The sequence below is a fragment of the Erithacus rubecula genome (genome assembly GCF_903797595.1).
Source record: "Erithacus rubecula genome assembly, contig: SUPER_Z_unloc_1, whole genome shotgun sequence".
Taxonomy (NCBI): Eukaryota; Metazoa; Chordata; class Aves; order Passeriformes; family Muscicapidae; genus Erithacus; species Erithacus rubecula.
In genome coordinates this window covers 1,410,895-1,436,692 of record NW_027635590.1, presented here as the reverse complement: position 1 = coordinate 1,436,692, position 25,798 = coordinate 1,410,895, and the positions used below count along the sequence as shown (strand labels likewise).

The 25,798-nt window shown below is 39.1% G+C and overlaps 1 protein-coding gene across 1 annotated transcript in view; it reads left to right on the top strand.

The window, feature by feature from the left end:
- Positions 1-25,582, top strand: part of SHB (SH2 domain containing adaptor protein B) — a 58,228-nt gene extending 32,646 nt beyond the window's left edge. Inside the window, exons 3-6 of the mRNA XM_079330836.1 lie at positions 3,273-3,488; positions 9,614-9,785; positions 13,986-14,105; positions 22,647-25,582. Of these exons, the coding sequence (XP_079186962.1) occupies positions 3,273-3,488; positions 9,614-9,785; positions 13,986-14,105; positions 22,647-22,830 (692 nt within the window). The 3' untranslated portion in view covers positions 22,831-25,582. The remainder of the gene's footprint in view (positions 1-3,272; positions 3,489-9,613; positions 9,786-13,985; positions 14,106-22,646) is intronic.
- Positions 25,583-25,798: the final 216 nt, after the last annotated feature.

The window sequence follows — 25,798 nt, the reverse complement described above, 5'->3', positions numbered from 1 at the left end:
CTGATCATATATCCTCTAATTCTCTCCAAACTATTTTCAGGAACATAGTGCATCTATGTGTAACCCTGTTGAATTATTTAGGGCTATTAAGGTGTTTGATATGGCAGCTTGTCTTGTGGAGCTCTGTTTTGTATGTGAGCCTCAGAATTGTTCACCAAGTGGGAAGAACAATGTCAAGTTGAGTCTTGTATCTCATAGCATTGTCTCACTTTCTGTACCTCTCCTGGTCAGGTTCCTGGTTTTACACAGAAGTCCAAACTCCTGGAGCCTGATTCTGTGATTAACTGTGGGAGTCTTCCAGACTGCTGGCAAAATTAGTGCTTTTAAAACTTCAATTGTTGCTTCTTCTGTTAGCTACTAACTTAATGCTGAATTGTGTACAAATGTACTTCTAATCAGCAATAAGAATTCAAACTATGTAGTTCTTAGAAGTGAATTTCTAAAGAAAATCTTAAATTAACATAATTTTCAACTTCCTAATAATTCCAAAAACTATTTTAGCCATTAGAGCTGTCACTGTTAGAGGCTATAAAATTGCCATGAGAAATGGTTCATCACAAACGTTCTGTTGTCCTCTACTCTCTTTCTTGAACAGCAAGTTTGCACTGAGCTATCAGTGTATATGATGCTAATACTGTTTATGGTACAGATTCATCTGCACTGTCACTTATTGAAAGGGTCTTTTTATGATTTGGCTTTTAGAGAAATTACTTTTATTTACAAGTACTCTCAAAGGTGAATTTTTCAAGCATATTTGTGTAAAGCTTTCCAAAAGAGATTGGAGATATGTGTGTGTAAGTGTATGTGTATACATGCATATGTTTTTATATATCAAGGAATCAAAGAATATTTTCAGTTGGAAGGGGTCCACAAGGATCATTAAATCCAAGTCCTGGCCCTGCACTTCCCTCCCTATTGGTTGTAGCTTTTCCTATAAAAACTTTCCTGCTTTAGAATCAAATATTCATAACTTTTCTAATTGTGCTCCCTGAATGTGACCCACCTTCTCTTTACTGGCAAACTTTTCTGTATGGTCTGATGCTTTGGTCTTCTGGGTAAAAGAAAAATGTCAGGTAAGAGTACTTGTATTGAAATATGCTCACATACAAACAGCCAATTGCATAGCTGTATTTGGCACATAAATTTGTTTGACACTTAAAACTGGGTGGGTGAATCATGGCTTCTGTTCCCCAGAAACACATGTTTCTTGGTGTAGCATTGACTGAGTTTGAAAAAGATACATATCACTTTTCTGGCTTTACAAGAAATAAAATGTTTATCTTTGTGATCCAGAGTATTCAAGAGAGCTGTGTATTCTTTCTATTACATTTTTTCTTCAGTGCAGCATTTTTCTTGGTGTGATTGTTCATAACTAGAAATTAACAGGATGTATCTTGCTTGTATTTACCTCTCCATCAATTTTGGTGTATACTTATTCAAATTTACCATATTTTTAATGTATAAATTAAATATTTTTTTCAATAAATAAGAGCACTGTCATTTTGCAGACTTTTCACTGTGCTTTGAAGTGGTTTGGAGAAATTATTTGATTATAATCTTGTTGATATAGGAATTGTTTTATGTCTTTTTTTGTAGTAACTGCTGTGGATCTTTGCTTCTTTTGTAGCTTAAAACATTCTCTTGCTGTGTCTTTTCACAACTTTGCAATTTGCTGCATAATTGGTGTTCTTATTTTGTCATTGGAGTAGTCAGTATAATCACATACCATCTGAAGCTGGAAGGGACCTTTTGATATTATTTAATAAAAAATCCTGTTCAAGCAGGATCAGCAAGAATAGGTTGCCCTCAACTATGTCCAGTAAGATATTGAATATTTCCTAAGTTGGGTATTTCACAGCCTCTCCAGACAACCTACTTCTCTGTTTGACTATTATCACAGTCAAAATGTGTTTTCTTGTGTTCAGATGGAATTGCACGCATTTTGACTTGTGCCTCATATCTTGGCTTGTCACTGCGCACTGTCGATAAAAGTTTGTATCCATCTTTTCTCTCTTCCAGCAAGTATTTATATGCATTGATAATGTCCCCACCTAAAACTTGTATTCTCCTGGTTAGCAAGTCTCAACTCCTTTAGTTCCTCCTCATATGAAAAGTACTTCAGTCCCATTACTGAGCTTCATAGCCTTTTGCTGAAATTTGCAGTATTCTGCATCTCTCTCATGCTGAGCAGGTGAGATCTGGACCCAGCAGTCCAGATGTGGCCTCACCAGTGCTGGGTAGAGGGGAAGAATCACATCTCTTGATCTGCATTCAGAGCTCCTGATGCCCCCAGGTTGGGCTGTCCTCATTACTGTGAGGGTGCATTGCTGGCTCATGTTTAACTTGCTGTCACAGGATCCCAAAGTCCTTCTCTGCTGAGCAGCTTTCTAGCTGTCAGTCTGCCATTTTTCAGCATCCCTGGGCCCCTTTGAATGGTAGCACAGCCAGCTGGTTATCACTCACTCCACCCAGATTTGCATCAGTAGATGGAGGGACTGTAGTTTTGCCTAACTAAGACTCTGTAAACTCTGAAGAATGGAGATACTTCCCATGCCCTACCAGGTAACCTGTCCTAGGGTTGCACCACACCCCAGAGAAAGAGGGTACCCACAATGTACTGCCTGGATCTCCTGAGCTACCTCTTGTGCCTGTTTTCCCTTACTGCTTCTTCTGATTCTGCCCAAGAGGGTTTGGTTTTGACTGCTTTTCAGGGAGTTGAGGGCTGCTGTTATAACCCCCTTGATGTGAGATAAGCTCTAATGCTTTTGTTTAGTGTTCTTACTCTAGTCCTAGTTCGTTTTTGCTGCTATTCTGTAGGCGTAAATGCAGACAATTTTTATATATCAGCATATACAATTGTAATGTTGGATTAATTTATGTTCTTTAAATCTTCAAATTTCATTTCAGAACCATCTCTTCCTGAAGAGCTAACTATACTCAAATTTCAGTGTTCTTTGGAATTTATGCACAGTTGCTTATGAGTGTGCTTTATAGCAGCTGGCAGTGATTGTGTGCTTCCTGCAATCTGGCTCTGCACAAGCTGGGAAATGGTGGTGGCAGCATGAAGCTGTGGTTGTTAACTGGAGCAAACTTTTGCTTCCAGCCAGTTACCAATGTAGAAGTAGAATTTAGAAGTCTTGTACAAGCTTGTCATCTCTGTAATTATGTGGCTATTAAGAAATGGGTGGAAGTTGAATGCTCTAAAATTATAGACTGTAATGATAAGACGTGGTTGGTAGTGATTCTGATGCAATTTTCCTTCTTGCCAACAGAGTTTCAACAGCAGGAAGGCATGAAGTCCCATCAGAAAAACATGCAGCTCTATGACACACCCTATGAACCAGAAGGCAGTGGTGTGGAATCTGATTCTGAAAGTGTGGTGAGTCGCCGTTTACGAGAAAGCAAATTGCCACAGGATGATGACAGGCCTGCAGATGAGTATGATCAGCCGTGGGAGTGGAACAAAGTCACCATCCCAGCTTTGGCAGGTAGGATTCCTAGATCCCAGCCTCAAAATTTTCTCTCACAGTTATAGCATATATACTTGCCTTTCAGGTAAATCAAACACTTACACTCTTTTGATGCGTATGAAGGCATGTCTGAAAAGTGAATGTGGGTCATCTCAAATCTTTCCCAGTTGCAGAAATATGGAACACTGCACTTTTTTTGGTACTTCAGCCAACCTGTTGTCAGGCATCATAGCACTTGTTTCATATAACTAAAACTTCTGATTCTCCCACTCCTTGTACCAACCCTAGTTTTAAAGGATGGAATGTGGATAGTGTTTATTGTTGAGTATCTCTGTGACGGGGAAGTTGCTTTGCAGGGTCCTGAAATTGTGGAGCAACTCTTACAGGGACAGTGTGATGAGTGTTGGGGGTGGAGAGGGAAGGAAAGAGATGCGGCTCTGGGAGTAATCATGGAAGAAGCCTGAGAGCAATGATTACTGAGTAGTTAGTGAGCATTTGCCCTAGGTAAGTCCTGCTTGACAAACCTGTTTGTTTTCTGTGTTAAAACTACTAGGTCTCTTAGTGGAAAGAGAGCAGTAGGTGTCATCTGTGTTGACTTTAGCTTTCAGCATGTTGTGCTGTGGCATCAGCTGTGTTTGGAATGTTGTAGCCCAGATGGGTGGACTAGTAGATCTGCGAAAGCCTATTCGCCATTGACCTCAAAGGGGTAGCATTAGTGATTCATATTCTTCCTGGAATCTGGTTACTAGTGTGATTCCTCCAAGGATATCTTCTGGAACCTTCCTGTTTAGCATAGTGATCAAGATTTAGTAATTTAGTTATCAAGAGCAGAAGGAGAGGAAATATCCTTTATCAAGCTTGGAATAACAGCCAAGGGAGAGGAAGGTATGTGCAAAGCTGCCATTCTGGGGGACCTGAACAGATTGGAGAAAGGGACAGACAACAAGCTTACAACACCTAGAGACACCAGACTCAAAGACTTGCATCTGGAGCAAACTAACCCCTGCAATGACAGGGATCTAGATGTGGTTGACTTGCTGGGATACTTCACTAGAATGGGCTTACAGAATCCTGAGGGAAAGTGGACTGAATGTGTCTAGCAATGCTGCTCACTGTGATGAAGGCTAGCAGCCTGCTAGCCTGTGTGGATAGGAGCAAGCCAGTGGATGAAGCAAAGTGACCATTCCTCTTCTGGAACTATGTATAATGCTGTGGCAGGATTCTGATATAAGAGGGATGTTAATAAACAATTTTGTTAGCACAGAGCCAACAAAATGGCAAGAAACTGCAGCACATGACAGCACATGTGAAGAGATGCTGAGAGAACTGGGCTTGCTTAGCCTGGAGAAAAGTTTGGATAGGACATAATGGGAACTTTCTAATGCCTATGAGGAGATCCTCAATAAGATGGAGTCAGTTTCTTCATAAATAAGCAGCTGTGTGATGGGAAAACAAGATATAAAATGAATCAGGACAGGTTCTGTCTCAGGTTGTTTTTTTCCAGCAAGAACAGTTAAGCTTTGGAAACAATATATGTAAGGAGCTCTTGCAGTCTCCATCTTCAGGTTTTTTTTATCCTGTGGGAAGAAATGACTGGATAAACAACACAATCAGATCACCTAACTTCCCACACTGTTGGGATTGTTGCTAGGTTGGTGATTGTGTGCTACCCAGATGTATTTTTGCTTTAAAAAACCAGCAACTTCATCAGTTAATGATGCTGAGATACAAGCTGTGGGACCAGTATACATCTGTTTGCAGTGAGATCACATTTCACAAATAGTTCAAATAGTAATACAGCAGCTACAGAGACTGGATTATTAGTTTAAAAAAGTTAAGTCTTAAGAGTTATATATGTGCAGATGTAAATCATAGACATTATCCTTCATGTATCATTATTAAATCAATGACTTTTCATTCATTTTGAACTTGTCTTAAGCTCTCTATTCATCTTCATGTCCACTTTTTTGGTCTTTATCTGATAAATTCTGAAATAGGGTATTTCTGAGTTGTTTTAAAATAAAAAAAATCTTAGTTTTGTCAATTTTTTTTTTTAGATCTACTTTTCAGTTTCTATACGTAACTAAATCAACAAGGTCACACAAATATGAGATTTTATGATTGGCTTATGTGTAAGTATTCTTTCAAGTACTATGCAGTTATGAAAGCACACAGCAAAATACTGCTTTACAGGATTAATAGACTAAAGAGAGGTTTAATTAAATGGTATTACAATATAGTTGGATTACTTACAGGTTCAGCATGGAGAATTTTTATTTAAAATAAGAAGAGTAAACACTTTTAGAGATTAATTAGATTTCTCTCATTAAATCTGCCATTCATTATAGGTTAGTGTGTTTTAGGTACAAGGTTATTTGTCACAAAGAAATGTTTATGGTTTGGTTGCAAGCTGCTGTTTTATCTGGTGTCTCCAGAATTCATCTTCATTCTAGGAATAGTATATGTTTAAAATAAGGAAAGAAGAGGTCCAGCTTTGAAGTATGAAATATTGGAAAGTTTGCAGTGGAGAAGTGTTGACCCTCTGCTGAGATGTATGAAGTGCTGTTTCTGACTTATTTGGTGGTTTGATAGAGTAGTTCAGGAAAGGGTTTTTTCAGTTCTTGGCTAAGGCGGATTTTTCTGAAAAGTGCAGTGTTGGTATAATTATGAAAAGTTCTAGCAACGGGTAAGTCCCACTTTACAGGGCCATAATTATTATCTTTCAATTGCATGGAACTGTGGAGATCCTGCTGAAACTTTCCTATTTTGAGAAATTCATTTGGAGGGAACAACAGACATTTGTGATGAGAATTGCAGACACAGAGACTTAGGCAGGAAATGTTTTTGATTTGTCAGGTGATAGACCTTAGAAGCAAACCAAAATGGCAAGCAACACTAGAATTATCATGAACCTAACTACTCATGCAGGTCTTGGAAGTAAAAAAATTTTTCTTCTCCTATGATTTCCAGGTTTGTTGCTAAAGCATAGCTAAAATCTGTTTATCTCCAACCTGGACTTTGTGATTTGTCAGAATGGAAGTGCGCACAAGCTGTGAAATGTGCTGAGGCTGAGGGGAGTGTGTCTGTGCTCTGACTCCTAAGGATGGGGCTGGAGCTGGTGTCATGCTGGCACTGTGGATGGAGGAAGCTGTACATAGCCTATGGACTTTGCTGTGCTAAAAGATGTGTCTCTGCAGCAGAACTGGAATGCAGCATTTTGACTGTCTGCAGCTGGAGTTCTTTCACAAACAAATTTGGGGTTGTTTTATTGGAGTCTGTACAGCTGAATCTAAAATGTGTTTTTGATGGCTTTTATGGGAAGTGAGCAGGTCTTGTTAGCTCCTGCTGAGCTGGGCAGACTGGTTTGCCCAGAGGAGGTGAGGCTGGCAAAGTAACAGGAACAATGTAGCTTCCAGGTGCGCAGGTCTGGCTAGAAAAGGAGATAACACCAGGGAGAGCCCACTGGATACATGGAAGATAACATGGGCATTGAAGGACCCATTTAAGAATGTGACACTTAAGCTGGCTTCCACTGAGTTTGTGAGAAATCTGTCTTCAAGCCATCATGTGGACACAGAAAACCTTTGGGTAAAGGAAATACCTTACCTTTGGGTAAGGAAGTCTGTAAAAGCCAGTCGTAATATTACTTTACAGAATATGTGTCCCTCTGTTACAAAGAGGGTCTCAGTGGTCAAGAGGGCCACTTGGCAGTAGTTTCCAGCACTGATCATGGGCTTAAGGAAGCAGGACCTATAAATGCCAGACTTTTTCTGGCTTCTACTCTGTTGCATAGAAAGGTACTGCCTAGGACCCTGAGGGTCTTAAAGCAAAGGAGCTCTGCCATACCACTGTCACAGGGGTATGGCACAAATTACAGGGCAGTGGAAAAATGGAGAGGGTGGAAGTCTCAGATATGGTCAGTTCCATAACTGCAGTGGCTGAATATACTTTGGCTTTATTTAAGAGAGGATTCATAGCAGCCAAACTCAGACCAGATTACAACATTGGGTGGGTACCTGACTGGGTATCACACTTGTCACTTTAATTTGCCTGGATATCCCTTCATGACTGCTTCTTCCTGATAAATTAATTCACAAAGAAAGAAGGAGAAAAAAAAAAAGGCCAGAAGTCCAGAGACATGACATGTCTGAACTTTTCAAGCAGAGAAGAAAGCCCCAACATTCCATAGCATCTGAAATATAACTTAGTCCTGTTTTTGGAGAATAGTTCCTACCTCTTTACCATCGTGTTAATGACTTTTTACACAGGCATATAGAGATTAAAAGAGAGGGGATGTTTTTAAATAACCAGAGGAGAGATTTAGATTAGATGTTAGGAAGAAATTGTTTAGTCAAAGGTGGTGCAGCACTGGAACAGGTTGCCCTGTGTGCCATTGTGGATGGCCCTTCCCTGGAATTGTTCAAAGCCAGGTTTGATGGGGTTCTGAACAATGTGATTTAGTGGATGAAATCACTGCCTGTGGTGGCATCTCCTGGCTCTTATGGGGTTGCAACTCAATAATCATTAATCACACTTCCAACTCAAGCCATTCTGCAATAACCTGTGTGGTACAGGTACGGCTGTTAGCAGTCAGAACTGAGTCTGTTTTGTCAACAGAATTTCTTGGTGTCTGAAAGATGTTCCTTGTTCAGAAGATGTCAATAAGCTCACTGGTTTTCAGAGAGTACCCAAGTTACATCCAGGTGTTTTTCTTAGAGTTAAAATAATAATACTGCTCATATATGTCATGGGCAAGTATCCACATGCAATGTTTCTCCTTGTTACACTAGTCAGCTTTCATTATCCAGTAATGAGGTTAAATCTGAGTTTATATTAAGAAAGGATCAGCATATTTCCACCATGCATACTTTGAAATGTGATTGAATGTGTTTGCCCAAATTTTGCAATAAAGAAATTGTGCCTGCTTTCTCAGAGTAAAGGGGGAATTTGGAAGTGTCCTAAACTTCATGACAAAAGCATAAATATTTTTTTAAAAAACAGCTCCAAAACACTTTCCTCATCCAACATGTCTCTGTGTATTATCTTTTTGAACTTGAACATTGCAGCTGTCTGCTTTAAAATACTTTATATACATGCCTACTTGGCTATGTATTATATAGTAAGTTCAGCTTTAAATGCATGAGGCCTGTAAGTTTTGTAAGGAGCCCCTTCAGTTTTCCTTGTAACATTTTTTCCCAGTATTGCTGTTGAAACTCACATAGGGGCTGATTGAGCTGCTTGTGCTTCTGAGAACTGTGATTTTTACCTCCTGAAGGTTCCCTGCCTGGTCCTCACTAGATGATCATAAGGTACAATCATCTGCAGCTGGGAGTGCTGATTTTTGATGGAGCAGCAAACCATAGAAGGCAATGAGAGTCAGGAATATGATGTAGATAGATTCTTTCACTGATCCTGTCAACATTCTGTCCTCTAACTTTTTTTAATTGTAGCTATGTGGAATCTGTTAAGTGTAGAATGAGGATGCTGACAGCATTAGTATGTGCTTGGCTGTGGTGTTGCAGCACTCTAATAAGTTACAGCTTTGCAAAGTAAATTGTATTGCTCTTCTTGGAATAATGTCGTTAGTGAGAGAAATTATGAAAGGCCATTTTTCTTTTTTCAGCTCTGTTTCCTAGACTTAAAAGGAAAAAGCTTTGGGCCAGCAGCATGTGAGTGGATGCACTGTTAATTATTTGCTACTTTATAATATTTCTGATATGGATAGCTGGGTGATTTGCCCGCAGATCCCAGTTACAATGATACCATGTAACCTGAGGCAAACTGATGTTCTCATTTATTTGCTTTTGGAATTATGGCAGGTGACGGGAGGCTTGTTACTATTATTTGTTTAACAGTATCATTTCTGGAGGATCAAAGTATTGAATGTCAAGATAAGCAGTAGTTATTGTAACAAGGTTTAGAAGAGCATGAATTTTATTACTGGAAAAGCAAGAGAGGTTTAGGACTGTCCTCTGCATAGTAAGAAACACTTTACATGATAAATATAACCTTTTAGATAAAGCATCTTATTGCTAGTGCATATATGTTTACTCTCCGTGGGGTGTGAAAACCTCTCTAAGCACTACAACTCTTTTGGTCCTTGCTAACCTTGCCTGGAGAGGTAATTCTTGTGTATCTTGCAGCCCAGTTTAATGGAGGTGGGAAACGGCAAGCATCTCCTTCTTCCTCAAATGATCAGCACAGACAATTAAGAGCACCTGGAGGAGGCTTTAAACCCATCAAACATGGCAGTCCAGAATTTTGTGGGATCCTGGGAGAGAGAATAGATCCAACTATTCAACTGGAAAAGCAGATGTAAGTAAGCACAGTAATTGCTCTCTAGCTCTTTGCCTCCACACTTACAGGAACAGCAAATGCCCAGATCCTACTGTCCACATTCCCTCCTTAGTATCCCCAGAGCCCCAAAGACCTACTCTTACTAATTCTGCAACTAGGATTAATCCTGCAACTAATTACTTACCTGTAAGTAATTTTTGTGGGGAAACAAAATAGTGTTAAATGGGAAACTCATCTCAGGAGCAATGAATTTTATCTGTCGAATATGTACACTTATTCCATTTTAAACCTGGTTGTTTATACTGCATTAAGGATGAAAGTGTTGTATAATACATATAACCAAGTTCTGTTTAAAGGTGCATGAACCCTATATAGTGGCTGCAGAGCGTATTTCTAATGCATCAGGTTTGCCTTGCATTTGGCTGTGATTCTCCTCTAGGGAGAGAATAAGATCACTTAAACAGCTTTCAGAAAAGAGATTGTTATTTCTACCCTTGTGCTGTCAGATTTGAGAGTCGTATTTAGATGCACTTCTATCAGCTCCAAATTCCCTATAATGAATGTCTGGTATTCACAAGAGTGGCCGCTGTCCTGCCCCACTGTTGCCCTCCCTTGAACAATTTGGACAGACTGGCTTGTGTGATGGAGTGACCCACTGTCCTGTATCATACCAAAGGCGCAGTCTCAGAGAAGGGGCCAGAATTCCTGCTACACAGAGAAAAATCCTCATGTGGAGTAGTTTACAAAAGTTAGACTGATATTCCTGGACTCTGAGAAGTCAGTGGATTAATGCAGTTAAGTGAAGAGGTTGTGTCTGGAATTTCTGAAGGCAGACCACTCAGAAATTGTCATTCTGGGTTACAGGTAGAATTTCTTTGCATTGGCAAGGGAGGTCATAATTTAGCATGGATGTGAGAGTGCACTTTATGAGAATATTTTGTTCCTTAATGCTAGTGGTATTGAGAGTATCAACAATCCTTTTACACTTCAAATCCTCAGTAGGAGGGAATCTTCTAGTGTTTGAGAGGAGGTAGTTCCAGAAATTGCTTTTCCTTTGACATTCTATTTTTCAGGTAGTATTTGAAAGTTTAAGTTTGAAACAGATAATAATATAATTTGTATCTTATCAACCTCAGCCTTTGAACCATCTGCCTATTGACTGATTGTATGCTTATTTCCAGTATAGGAAGTAACAACCATTATTGTGAAATCAGTCGCTGATATTGTTAAGTAAATTTCTAAAAGACTGTAAATTTAACTGTAAATTTGGTCCTTCAAGTTGGGTAGTTTCAACTCACCAAAATCATTTGCCCAGTCCCACATATATTTAAAATAACTGCAGGAGGGTGGGTGTCTATTACCTAATTTTTGACTCATTAATATGTTGTGGTGTCATTCTATCTTATAGTAAAACTGCAGTTAAATGTTACAACTGAAAACTGCAGGTCTAGATTTTCCTTCTTAAGTATTCAAATGCCAGTGACATGAGGTTGCTTTTGATTCTTCAATGTGATGGATCCAACCTAAAATAAATGCACAGTTAATGATGAATCAGAAAGTGCAAGAGTTCACATTTATTTTACCATAGATTATTCATAATAATTCAAATTATTCAAGTTTAATAGTGAGACATCTCCGCAACACATGCCAACAACCCTTTCCTTCTTTTTCTGCAAAAGTGGAATCTGTTTTTGCAGAAAGAAATACAAGATCTAAAGAAAAGGATGCACACGAATTGACAAGTGGATGGGTAGGTTAGGATATTCCCCAAACAGGCAGAAATACCATGGTGTGTTAGTATATTTAGAAAATATTTTTAGTTGCTTGTGGCTGATGAATGTAACTATGAACTTATTAACTCATGGACCCAGGGGAATCAAAGTAATTTGTTCTATTTCCTCAATAACAGTGTAAAGAAAAAGTGTGTTCTGCTGTTTCTATTGTCTTACTGAAAGTGAATCCCTCCCAGCCCTATAATCAAGATCTGGTGGTTTCCTGTTTTGGTCTAGCTCGGAAACAGAGTAGTGTTGTGCATTATATAAGCTGTAATAGCTTATTATACTTACTGTATAATTGATGCTGCTCTCCTCTCTTCAGTGGAGTTGTGGACCCTTAGTGGCTGGAACCTGACCATCAGGAAGAGCATTCTGTTCACCACAATCAGGGTACTTGCAAACCTGGGAGGAGATCCTGATAAGGGTCAAAGTGTGTGATTACATTAGAATTTTGCTTCCAGGTTTGCATTGTGCCCCTGTGTTGTCCAGGATATCTTGGAAGATACTCAGGCTATTCCATACTTTTGCACTGGTGTCTTTCACAAGCTGTCATTGCACTTTTTAAAGACCACATCACTGGTGTTTGAATCTTTGACCTTTCTTCACAAATGCTTATATGCTGACATTTAATAAAACAAGCACACCTGGGACAAACAGACCCGATACTTTTGAACAGCAAACCACTCAGGAACTTAAAGCTGATTATCACACTTTGCTTATCGCACCAGGTAGCTTGAACAGGAGCAATCAGAGTGTCCCAATTACATGGGCATATGACTCACAAACAATTACACTTCTGGAAACTGCTGTTTACTGTCAGGTGTAGCCAAAACAGCTTCCAGACGTCACATCATGATCAGATGTTATCTCATGAACTGTTTTACTTTCAACTCTTAAAAGTAGCTTCCTCAAACCAGCCCTGTGCTCTTTTTTCCATTTCTCTCTGAATATCAGAGTCCAGCATCTCCCTTATTTTGGTACAGTAATATTTCACTTTTGTTTTATTTGGCCTTTTTAGGAGAAAAGAAAGATAACTATGGCTAATAGGAAAAGTTTTAAATTTCTCCCGAAACCATTTCTTGATTCACACTTGCATTAATATTATACCATCACACTCAGAAGGCAATCTAGTCTTAAAATTGCTTGTTTAAAAAATATCTTTCACCAGTAAATATCTAATAGGAGATGAGAAGACTGCCTGAAATAATTTGTATCTATGTCTCCTGTGAGTGATAAAAGTGAAGTGATAAAGCCATCTGACCCTCCCTTTCTTGTCTGTCTTGACTACACAAAGTATAACCTCTTTTTAGTTCCCTCTAATGCAGCCTTTGGTTTTAATCAAGCACACAAGGAATTTTTAATTTGGGCACCAACTTTTTTTCTTTTAGCACATTCACAATGGAGACACCAGCACAAGATAGTTAAGGAAATTATTTCTGTCAAAGAGATTTATCTGGTCTTTATTCACCTATCCTTTAGTTGGAGCATCTTTCTTAGGGTAAGAATAAATGAAATAAGCTCTTACACAAAGCAAGCTACAGTTCCTGGTAAGAACAGACAGAGAGCACATCTGATGTGTACATTGTCTTGCTTAGGCAGACGTGGTGGTGTCACATAGTGTTTCAAAGTGCTCATGGCAGTTGCAGGGAGGGTGAGACCTTCCTCAGAGACATGTTTGACACAGTACAGGGCCAGACACATTGCACTGCTCTGGAAACTTAGGGAAGGGTCAAAGTGCTTACTCGTGGAGTCTGTGATTTTGAAAGCTGATACAGAACAGAATGCACTGAGAAGCTTCTTTGTTTGCAGTGGCTAGTTTAATGAAGGACTCACCTCTCCTCTCCCAGTTTCCCTTTTTTCCCTAAATTGTTCACATTCACCCCTCAGATCCACCACAGATTTATATAAAGCTCTCAGAGTTGCCATAGCTGTGTTTAGAATGTGCCTTTTTGATAGATCTTCACACTTTATCACTCTCCTCCTTTTTCAAAGATTTATTTTAGCAATTCTTTTCCACTGTTAACTGTTTATGTTCTCCATGTGTGATATTCTATGTCTTTGCATTTGTTGGGTTTTTTTTATTATTTTGCCTATTAGTTTAAAAACTGATATATCCCAGCGATGAAATAGAAAAAAATGTGTATCTCATGGATCTGTTTGCAAGACAGATTATAATCTGTTGGGAATTTTTTACATAAACATGTACACCAGTCTTATTATGTGGTTTGCTGATCTGAGTTTTTTCCCCTTGGCTGACAGGAACTACAAGCCTCCATTATTTGTAATAACTTTGTCTTTTTATCCATGCTTTTTATCCATAATACATTAGATTTTAAACTTATCCATGTGCTATCGGTAACAATTGATACATTAAAAAATTAGTAGTGAAAGCAATATGAGTGAGAGTATTTGTGTGTGTATTAACTTTTTTGCTTTTTTCTAGATGGTATCATGGAGCAATCAGTCGGACAGATGCAGAAAACCTGTTACGTTTATGCAAGGAGTGTAGCTACCTTGTAAGAAACAGTCAAACAAGCAAGCATGACTATTCTCTTTCACTGAAGTAAGTACTTGTCAGTAAAACATAGTAAATGTATTTATAAGACCTAATTTCTCTTGTGCCATGCAAGAAAATTATCCAGTTTGCTTCTCCACTGTTTTAGCTCCAAAGGACTCCAGAGTGTTTGGGACTGCATGATGTATAGTTACAGTCACTGCAATAGTACCTTCCTGTCTGGAGATGTTAAGAGATTTTTAGCCTTCATTTGATGTCCACTGAACTAAATAAACTTGGATTAATTTTTTGTCTGGTTTTAATCTGAAGCACTCCTGCTGCTTCTGCTTTAGACTGAGTGAGGAACTGTATTGTTTGGGGATTTTATTCCTTTTGTTTTGTGTTTTACTGGAATAAAGCTGTACAGCATTGCTACAGCTCTTCGAAGAGAAAAGCCCAGGATTGAGGATAAAAGATCTACAGAACTAGGAAATGAGCAGTATTCCAGTGTTAGTGCTGCTTTGAGTTTGCCTTACCTAGGTTAGGCTGAGCAGAATACCCTACAGATGTTGTCTTCACCATACCACAAAATTCATAGAGCAGCAGGGGTTGGAAGGGAGGATCAAAGATCATCTAGCCCAACTCTCCCATTATTATCCATGACAGGATAATAATTCATTTTAATAAAAAATTATAAATATTTCATTTTCAGGCTGAGGAAGATAGTCAAGGTTTTCTGTGCAAGAGAAAAAGAAGCCCCTTCACCTTGGTATAGGCTGTATGGGTGCAAGGATACATGTTTCCTTTCTTTCGTTCCTGCAGGATAGGGTCTGATATGGAACCTAACCTTCCAAGTAGGTCTGAGGTTCAGATTGACTTGCCCTTTTCACTAGCATTACCCCTGCTGGTTTGGCTTTTATGCCATTTCTTCACGGGTCTACTTTGAAAATACATTTTGCTGCTGGGATGATGGTGATACCTGTTGTAAAAAAATGTTTTATAGATTGCACCAAAGCTGATTCTTTTTGTTGTAAGTTGCATTCTAGGACTTGAGAAAAAAATGTTTTGTAGGAGTCTACTTTAAGTCATTATTCCTCTGCTATCATTTTTTGGGATCTCTCTGTAATGAAGAGGTTTGCCTTGAGCTGGAGCACATTTGCTTTTGAATTGTGGTTCAGTTCCTGTTGTCTCTTTTGTAATTTGATCTGTGCATTCTCTGATATAGGTATCCTCTAGATATTTTAAAACACTGAAGCATTAATGGCACAAGCTTTGAAATAAATTTTCCCTCAGGCTTAAAATTACTCCTAAGTTTAAAGTCTTGGAATATGATCTTTTTTAAAAAGTATTTCACTTAATTCTTGCATAAGCCCAGTGATTTTTGTTATACAGTCAGAGCAAAACTTCCAGAGGAAAAGGTAACAGTTATATTTTGCTGCTTTGGACAGCTGAGTTCTTGCCTTTAGTATCCTTTTGTAGTCTCTTCACACAGAACTGCAATATTCTCATTATTTATAAGGTTGTATTTGGGCTTCTCAGGGACCTTAACTACCATGTGTGAGTCAGCTTTTTTTTTTGGGTTTTTTTTTTTTTTTTTTTTTTTTTTAAATGTTTCATTTCTTCTCCAGGGAAAAAGCATGAATCACACCCTAATTTTGTACTGAGATTATGTAACAGTGATTTAAAACCTATTCTTCTGTTTCATGTGACAAGCTTTTTCTAAAACTAAACAGAAAGCAAAAACCAAACCTAAACCACTTCACTCTAGTTTTTGAGTTTTCTCTAATAACAAAAGATTGTTTCCTAAAACACAGCAATGAGAATCTACCCAAATACTACCCGTATTTAAAAAGTGAAAAGATGGTAGAACTTGCTCATTTTCATTTAATGTGACTGAATATTGCATAATGGAGACATCTCTGAAGACCGTTTTTTTCCAGTAGCAGGAAAACTTTTCATGGTCTGTGGACATGGAGAGAGTCAGACAGGCTTAACTTGCATGGGGAATTTGTGTGAGATATTTGTCTTATTCAAATTCCAAATGTTATAATTCCAAATATAATTAAACAAGCCTGAAAATAGCATTAGCTAAATTGAAATGCATCTGTGTATAAAACAGCCACTGAGGCTGTTTGTTTTGCTCATGTCAATAACTGTCACTTTGAGATGGTGTAGTTTACCCAGTCAAATTTAATTGTATGTGGATTAGCTATCTCTGGGGGCATAAGAGAAGGTCTTATTGAAGTGGACATTTATGTTGTTCCTCTCAGTTAGAAATAGGAATTGATACTGTTGGTAACAAGTGCTTGAAGCTAAAAGTATCCTTCTGTGCACTGGGACCCATAAGAGCTAAGTCTCTTTGTCTGCATTATTTAAATTCTGCACAGCAGAGCAGGGAAAGAGTATGATCTACCTTCCCAGAGCAAAATTATCCCAAAGGCATGAAGGACAGCTGTACATTCTCTTGAATCTTCTCTGTCAACCTCGGATTGCTCCCTGTGTTTCCTCTTCTCTGTATTCCTTCAGGGTTTTACATATTTGGCTGGCTCATACTCAGCCACTCTTTCCTTAAACACAATTATAATTGCAGAGGACTGGGCAAAAATTGGAGACCCATACTCCTGGTAACTGTGCTGTAGCCAGAAATTCATGGCTGCTATGAAAATGCCCAGTTTCAAATTCCTTACCTGAGACCTATTCTTTACTAGCAGACTGGTGAAAAGGGTAGATGTGCAAATGAAACAGGGAGATCCATTCCTTACTTACATTTTAGGTGTTCAGCAATTACTCCAATGAATGTCAGGCTCACAGAGGTGCCTTCCTGATGTAGTAATGGAACTGCATCTCAGGGTGGGGTTATCATGTTTCAGTCTGGCTCAGTGAAGACTAGGTGCCAGCTGGGCTCTACTAGCTAATCCTTTCAATCAGAATCTTCCCCTCCCAAGGCTCTTGCAGCAGTATGCACCCTGCCCACACCAATTTGTTTCCTGATTCACATTTCAATTTTGGAAAATGTGACTATTCTTAATTTTAGATACGGGTTATCTCACAACTTGACTAAATGTGCAGTCTGTGAGCAAAACCAGTAACAGGCAATGCTTTCTGTTCTGTCAGATAGTTCCTGCACAATTGTAGCCACTGGAAGTGCAGAGCTGAATTCACAGAGGGTGGTGCCTTTTGACATCCTGATCCTGTGGACTCATAAACAGGCATGTGGTTTCCCTGAATAGCAAAGGAAACTGCAAGCTACATTTTTTTTTCTCATTACAGTCTGTAGAAATGGTCCTGATTTCCAAAGCTGAGTACATAAACTTTTGATAGTTCTGGGTTCTGGATAAATGCTAGACTTGCACCTTTCTGTTGATTTTTGTTCTTGGAAGTAATTCTTGTAATATTGTAAAAATTACTAGTTTCTTCCTGTCAGTATAATTTACAAAAAAGTCATGGGAATTTTGATCTGTCTCTAAACTAGCAATTGAATAAAAATATTTAAAAGTGTATTACTAGGCTGTTGTTAGCCTAAATTGTAATGACAGAGTCCTGGCTGTTATCAGACAGCATGGATTCTGTCACTCGTCTGGAAAATCAAACAAGCTGAAGATTCTCACTACCTTCAAGGCAGCAGATGGGAGCTGGTTATAGAGAATGGAGCTTGGACTCAGTAGTGATCTTCACACATTGTGTGAATGAACACTTCTACACCTTGTTTGTAGAGGGAGAGGCATTGTTTGTTTTATCTTGCAGACAGTGTCCCTGAGGTGTAGAGTGACGGTGTTGTGCAAAACCAGTTCATAGGCCAGCCTCTTAATGTCTCCAGCAAATGATTTTACAATTTTTTTTTTTTTTTTTTTTTGTCTGGGTCTAAGTAGTGAGTTTATTTTTCAGAGGAGTTTTTATTTTATCTTCTTGTTGCTGACATAAAACATTATAGGCTTTGTTCAAAATGTAATGAAAGTTAGAATTATGAAATGGAAAATAATTTCAGAATAGAAAAATAACACAACATGTATTTCCTGCATTGCCAGAATTATTTTTTTTCTCTGATGCTATCGTAAAGTTGTTGCTTTTTTCTTTATGCAAGTAACATTTCATCAAAATGAATGCAGAAAATCTGTTCTGACAAAACAGTGCTTTCTTCAGAAACATTAGGCTTCAGAAGACTTGGCCAAACTTTGTGATTGTGAACACTGAATCATATTTCAAAGCCATTAATATATTCTGGAAAAAAATACTAAGTTTAATAGCTAATTAATATTTATTAAATCTACTTTTATCATACTTCATGCATAAGATCAAAAAGCACATTCTGATTAACTGTCTACCCAATTCCTTTCCCATCCTCATTGAGTTTTGAAATCTGAAAGAAAATATGTGGGGAGGTTGCAATTCAACATCTATTGATGTTAAGGCTGTGTTGCCAAACATTTTAAACAAGGTGTGACTGACTATTAGTCATGTATCAAGTTTGTGTCTGTGTAAACATCTGTGCTTTAGAGTTCCAGAGAAATTTGATGTGGGGTTCAGCAATTAGCAATTTGTTTTCCTTACTCATGGAAATGGTTCTAAAAGGAAAGAAGGGATAGAATATTGTCTTTAATATAACTGTGTTGTCAATTGAATGAAAATGGGGGGAAGAGTTACTGCAACATTTGAAAAACCACAATAACATTCAGAATTCACATGGTAACAATATCACAGTAACAATATCACTTAGTTCAGGTCCCAAAACCTCTTGCAAAATGTGCTTTTCTTGTCTCTTTAAGGCGCTATCTCTCATCAGTGTTTACATATGTGAACTTGCTTTCACTGTTTAGGTTCTTTTATTTGAAAATCTTGGGCCTAGCAGGTTCTAATAGTTGTTGCTGAAAACCAGTCAGGCACTTGTCCAGGTACACCCCAACAGTGCTTTGAAAACTAAGCAGAAATTTAAAATCACTTCAACCATAAAGCTTTTTTCTCATTATTACCCGGAATTTCTGTAATCTCTTTGCATACAAAAGTCAGAGCTTAGATTGAAAGTGTTTGGAGGAGAGGAAGAGGCAGTATGACTTCCAGGTTCCTTTTTGACATAGTCTCTGTAATTCTAGTCACTGATCTAACGTTGGTGCTGTTAATCAAGTGGAGATGTATTTTGCCCTTACCTGTTACTAAAGCACTGATTTTCTGAGTCCAGGCATACCAGAAGAGGGGAGACTGTGAGAGAGGTTGTAAGGACAAATAAAGAAGGTGAGACAGCACAGAAAGATCCGTAGTGTAGACGTGAAGAGTTTCACAGAATAGTTTACTGATGAATGTGTTTAATTCAAGGGCATGATTTCAAGTTTCCAAGTCTTTCTTCCAACTTAATTTGTTCTACATTATAGAAGATAAGAATTGTCTGCTTGGATATGTTTACTTGCAACCAGTGATGGTTCATTTAAAACATTTGAAGCACATTCACAGTGTAGTTTTTGGAAACTAAAGGCAGAAAGGGAGTGAAGGAGGAAAATGTTTGAAAACATTATCTTTGCTTTCATCCACCAGTAAGCCTGAAATAATGCTCAGTTTAAAGAGTTCTGCACTGCCAGAAAAGTAACCAGGATAGAAATCACTAAAAATGTGATATGGGCTGCAAACACTAGCAGCTAGCGAAACTGGTTCATTGACTGAATGGTCTCAGTTCTACTCCTTTATGAACAGAAAATTCAAGTGTGAGGTGCTGCAAAGCTTTGAAATTAGTTTCACATGGCTCCCAGTTGCCTAGAGAGATCTAGTTCAGAATGGACCCCTGGGGGTGTCTCGTCCAAACCCCTGTGCCAAGCAATGCATGTTTACCAGTGTGCTGAGTGCTTTGGAAAACTTGTGAGGATGAAACCCTTCTGGCCTGCCTTATCTAGGTTCCTGGGCTTTAGGACTCATGTTTGGAAGAAGTCCCTGTGTCCAGGGGGAACTCCCTTGCAGCTTGTGCTTATTGACTGAGAAACTTGTTTTCTCTGCAACTCTCCCTTTTAGGCAGTGAGTGATTGACACTCCCCATCTCACCTTTTCTTCTCCTGGACACTAAACAGGCACAATTCCCTCAAGCCTATCCTCATACATCAGGTATTCCCATCCCCAGACCACGTTTAGTGGTCCTGCTCTGGATATTCTCCAGTATTGACATTCTCATATTTTGGATCACCCTTTTTACCAGGTACAGATGCAGCCTCACGGATGCTCTGTGGAAGAAGTAGACATTGTCTTCCAGCAGTTGCCTGCACTTTGCTATGGAACTCAGGGCTGCAGTAGGCATTCATGGGCACACCATTGAATCATTCTCCTTCCCACCATGTGTCTTCCCTACCACAGTTCCTTTTCTGGCCTGTTGTGCCCTAGCTTGCACTGCTGCTTGAGTTTGTTCCATTCCAAAGGCAGAACCTATAAATTTGCCTTATATACATTTCATTATCCTGCTATTCATAACTTTGAGCTCACATTCTTTTTCCCTCACTCTCACAAACAGTGTGGCCTTCCAGAAGTCTCACCTGTCAGATATATAGCAGAGATTCTTTTTGTGTAACTTCAATGACTATGTTCTACACAAAGATGAATATATATCTGTAGGTCCTTCTTGAGGAAGAAATAGCTGTGCGTCATAAATACATGGCTTCTAGCAATCTGTTCATACTATGTACATTCTCTTCCTCTTCAAAAAAGGCTTTTTCCTTTTCTGCATGAATGTGCCCTTAAAAAATTGTTCTCCAGTCCTTGCCATATTTCTGAAATTAACATGCCTGTGATTCCATTAATGTAACTGCACACTTTTAAGTCATTTTGTAGCAAAGCAATTTCATAGTGAACTGAAGAAAGAGAGCAATACATGTGTCCTCATAATAAGTATTTAAAGATGTTGCTCTTATTTAAGGGAAATAATTTAGAGATCAATTATGACTCAGTAGATATATTTTCCCACTAAGAAACCGATATTTAAGGCATGATTTTAAGCATGTAGAGCCATAATTACAGTGCCTGCAGAGGTTTCTGTGCACCAGAAAGGTGATCTTCATAAGAGAATTCTTGAATACATGAAAGATATGGACTTGGTTATGATACAGGTGCTTACAAAGGGAATGCTGCACCTGCTAGCTTGAATATTGTCGCTATAAAGGCAGGCGCGACACACAAAAGCCACACTGTACTTCAGAAGGCTAATATCTGTTTATTACAACAGTGTACTCTCTTTTATACCCTTTACACACTTTACACTTTCATCATTGGTCACAATTAGTCAACATAACAATCATTGGCGGAAAGTTCGCCACCTCTATTCTTCCCAGGGCCTTTCTATAAATACTTTCCTCAGCTGCAGGGTATTTTTCCTAGTTATCTTCTTTTTCTCCTTCACTTCTTAACCTCCGTGCCAACAGCCTTGGTCAGAGAATACATCTCAAAACAAGCCTCATTTATTAACCCTCTCTAACCCACAGACTAGCTGTGGGTCCTACTATAGAATATGGCAGATTTTAGAAAAGCTGGGTTTGACATATTTTGTTTTCCTGCTGCAGCTTTCTGTGTCATCTTGAATTGGATTTCTTTGCTGACACAGACCAACTGCAGTTTTAACTATGGTCTCTGTCCCTGGACACACCTAGAAGAAACAATGGCTTGGAGCCAGAAGGTTAGGGATTGGGACATCAAACAAGCTGTAAAAACCTAAGCCTCATTAAACATCTTGACGTGTAAGAGCTGTTCTTTGCGCTTGTGTTGCCCTAGCTGAACTCTGCACTCTTAAAGTAGCCTATATGTTATGTCAAGACAGCAGACACTGAAGGGTTACTTCTGGGAAGAGCTGAGGCCAGCTTTACCTCTGGTGCTGTACAGCAGAGGGGGTGCTACCCATCAGAGTGGAATTATGTTGGACAGACTCCTTTGCCAAGAGCAGGCAGGGCAGTTCCATGACACTCTTCTCTTCCCTGTAAGAGGGTGCCTGCAGAAAGACCACAGGACAGCAGCCCTTGCTCAGACTAATGCAGTATTATTCCATGAACCTTGGGAACATGCTCACCTGGGGTAATTTTCCCACCTGAAGCCACCAGATTATGCACAGAGATGTGTTCTGGACAGTTAGTACCAGACTGGAATGGTAACGTCTGCCCTGAGGCTTCCACAGGGTAGAACAGGTTAGGTCTTGTCTTGCCTAGCTGAGCAAGCCTCAGGGCCTGCTTGTACCTATGAAGGGACCCTCAGACCTTTGACAGACCAACACCACAGATATTTGGGTCCAGAAGTAATGACTGGCTATAGTGAAAATAATTGTTCATCGGAAAATATCGGAGGAGCTGGATCAAGGGCCATGGGGAGGAAATGGATTATCTTCTGACACACCTCTGGGTCACTTTCTGTGTGAGCCTTCACAGGCTGTACAGGTGCTGAAAACAAAATACTGGCTTAGGCTGCCTTTGTGGTGAACTATCCATGGGGATTTGCAGGTAGCAGTTGGAGACTGTCAGTCTGGCCACTGCCTTGGCCTGCCATCCAGGAACTACTGGCATTTTGTTCTCCTTGTTTCTTCTCGATAAGAAGAGCCTGCTGTGGTGCTGTGGCCCTCCTCCCTATGCATAAACATGAACTTACACTTTGCTTTCCTTGCAGGAGTAATCAAGGTTTTATGCATATGAAGCTGACGAAAACCAAAGAAAAATACATCCTGGGTCAGAACAGCCCTCCCTTCGACAGTGTTCCTGAAGTCATCCACTACTACACTACAAAAAAGCTGCCTATCAAAGGAGCAGAACACTTGTCCTTGCTCTACCCTGTGGCTGTACGGACTCTCTAATAACCTAGTCTCACCCCTTCCTGTGGATGGGAGGTGAGAGATAACATGGGTTGCACAGAATTCATTGCCAGAATTCAGAGCTTGAGTCTATGATGGAGAGAGGCAGCCTTTAGTCTTGTGAATGTGGGCTCTCTGCAGAATCTTGAGACTGTTGTGAGAGTTGTCTATGGGACTGTGTGTGTGATACACTTGTGCTGCAGCCTGCCTCTAGAACTGTATTGCTGCATAAGAGAAAGAACACTTATTTTAGTGCAGGGAGAGCAGATTACCTTCCCAGACCTTCTATGTCAATGAAAGTGCTTCCCAACAAAAGTTCTTCCTTCATGCTTTGAGAAGAGTCAACAAGTTCTTCTCAGCAGTAAAAAACTAACAACTTTTATTTTCTTGCTACCCTGAGAAACTTCTCCATGAGAAAGAGTAACCTTACTCTGAGGGACCCTAGGGTGTTCTTGATGGACCTGAGAAGGAGCTGCTTAGCAGGCAAGTCTTGGCTCTGGTCACATAGCTTGATGGGTTTGGGATTTTTTTTAATGCAGTTTCTTGGGGTAGTCAAATATTGAACTTCTATAAGCCACACAATCTTAAAATAATTTTGTGAGAGCAAATCATGGTCAATTACTTATGAATAGGGGATGTAGTTAAACAGTAGTTTGTTGTATATTTTTATCCTTTTTGGTACAATAATCTCTTAATGTTTACTGTCTTCATTTGCAAGTTTCATTTGTAGGTACAGGCAGCTAATTCTGTTTGGGGCAGTTACACCATAATGTTTTAAGTAGTTAGAATAAGTAATTTTGATATGTGGGTTAGTATTTATGCATGAGGGTGGTCAAAGGCTTCTACAAAGCTTTAGTAGGCAAAATCTTCACTTGCTCATTCATCTGGATCAAACAGCTGTCCTACTGATGTAGCAGGCTAACGTGCATCACACTGCCTTTCCACAAGATGGCTTTTACAAGATGGCTGAGGGAACTGCAGTATGCAGCAGAGCAGAATTTTTTTTTCTGGTCTACCAAGGCATTCTTAAGACATAGCCCTGTTGGCACATACCTTCTAACCAGTGCTCTTTTTCACCATGAGCAGAAGCCTGTCTCCTGCTGTATTCCAGTCACTGCCAGCCAGAAGCACTGTGGAAGCTGCTCTGTATTTTAGCCCTGCCAACTCAGTGCCCATCCACTTGGGACATATTTTGTATATGCTCTTTGTGCTCATTCAGTGAGATAAGTGAAAAATTATAATTGTACAAGCTGGAACTGGGGAATCTATAGCCTTATAGTCCTCATGTTGTGCCATCTCCCACATATGTCTAGAATGTTGTGCATAAACCCATCAGCTGGTATAGTAGCAAACTGGTTATATGCAGGTTATGTATTTTACAGACAGCAATAGGACTGTGAAATTGTGTGCTATTTAATTCGGCTTTCTTAGCTACTACTATTTTTTTATGTATGCTTAGAAAGAAGTGCAGATCTGAAAATTGTATTGGAATAACCACTTACTGCCTGTAAAAGTTGTGCTTCATGGTATTGTCTAATCTGGTAAGAACCTCAAGGATGACCCATGTACTGTCACTGGTGCTAGATATTCTGTTTCCTTTTAAGCCTGCCTTATTCTTTTTATGGCATCCAATGAAGATTGAACAGAAGTTGGTCATATGTATGTGAAGAGCCCAGTGTCATTCTGTGCAGCAATGGTAGTGGGTCAAACTGTCTGTCTCACCAAGAATTGGAAGCTGCATTGAAATAGGTTTTCCAGTTTTCCGAGGAGGGTGGCGCAATGGAAGACAAAGAGACAACATTCCTCTCCAAGTGAAAACAAGCATCCCCTTTTCATGTATTCATCTACCTGCTTTTTTCATTTCCCTAAAGTCTTTATTCTTTTAACATCACCCAACTGAAAAGAGCATACAGGCACTTTTAAGTTAGTATATTCTCTCACCAGAGTAGGAGTTTATGAAGGTGGCAGAGTCCACACAGGTTAGGAATCAGGTGACGTTTGCTCTGAGTCTTGGCCTTTGTGGGCTTGAGCATCAACACTATCATGCCCTTTGGGACAGGAATATGTTATATTTCTCCTTTTGTGTGTTGAATCTGGCATGACTGCTGTTTCACGGTCTGTTTCTCTTCTTTAAAGGGAAAAAAAAAGCATGCCCCTACTCTAACAGCAATTACCAGTAGAAACCTATAGCACCATTAACCAAGGCCTTGTCTGGCTTCCTTAAGCACTTTGTCTTTAATTCATGGGGATAACTATTGTACCAGACCTTTCTTGTCTTGGGTCTGATCAAAAATCAGATGAAGCCAGCAAGTGCCATTTTATTGCTGTCTAATTTTGGGTTGGGATCCGTTGCTTCATACAAATCGTGTTAATATGCATCATACAAATGAATATACCACTTATTACAGCTTCAAGGATCAGATCAAGGTTCTTGGTTCAGCAAGAGGAAATTATCTCAGAACGTATTGGTTGTCCATGGGAAGGTTTTTTTATTATTTTTCTAAAAGACTTTTAGAAAGTACTCAGTAATTGCAAAATAAATAAAACCAGGATTTTGTTTGCACTGTAATGTTGTCTTTGTTTATTTAAGTGATTGTATGATATTTTTCCAGTGAAGGAATATTCTTCCCAGATTTTTTAATGTACAGTGAAAATGCAGTGTGTCAACAGTGTGTAGTATTGCATATAGGTGGAAGATCTTGTAGTGATCATGCCTATATAGCACATTAAAAGTTTATTTTAAAAAAAATATAAACCTCTCCCTTTTATTCCTCTGATTGTCCTTGTGTACTCAGATTGTCATGAATAGCTAATAATTGAAGCGGCCTTTTAGAACAACTTGTGTTTATGTGTCTTAACTCTGTTGTGAAAGTAATCGTTAGGCTGTAATTTGGAGTCTGGAAAATCATATGTCTCTGTTCTACCCTGACTAATTCTCTTGATAATATACACCTTTACAGGGCTGACACGA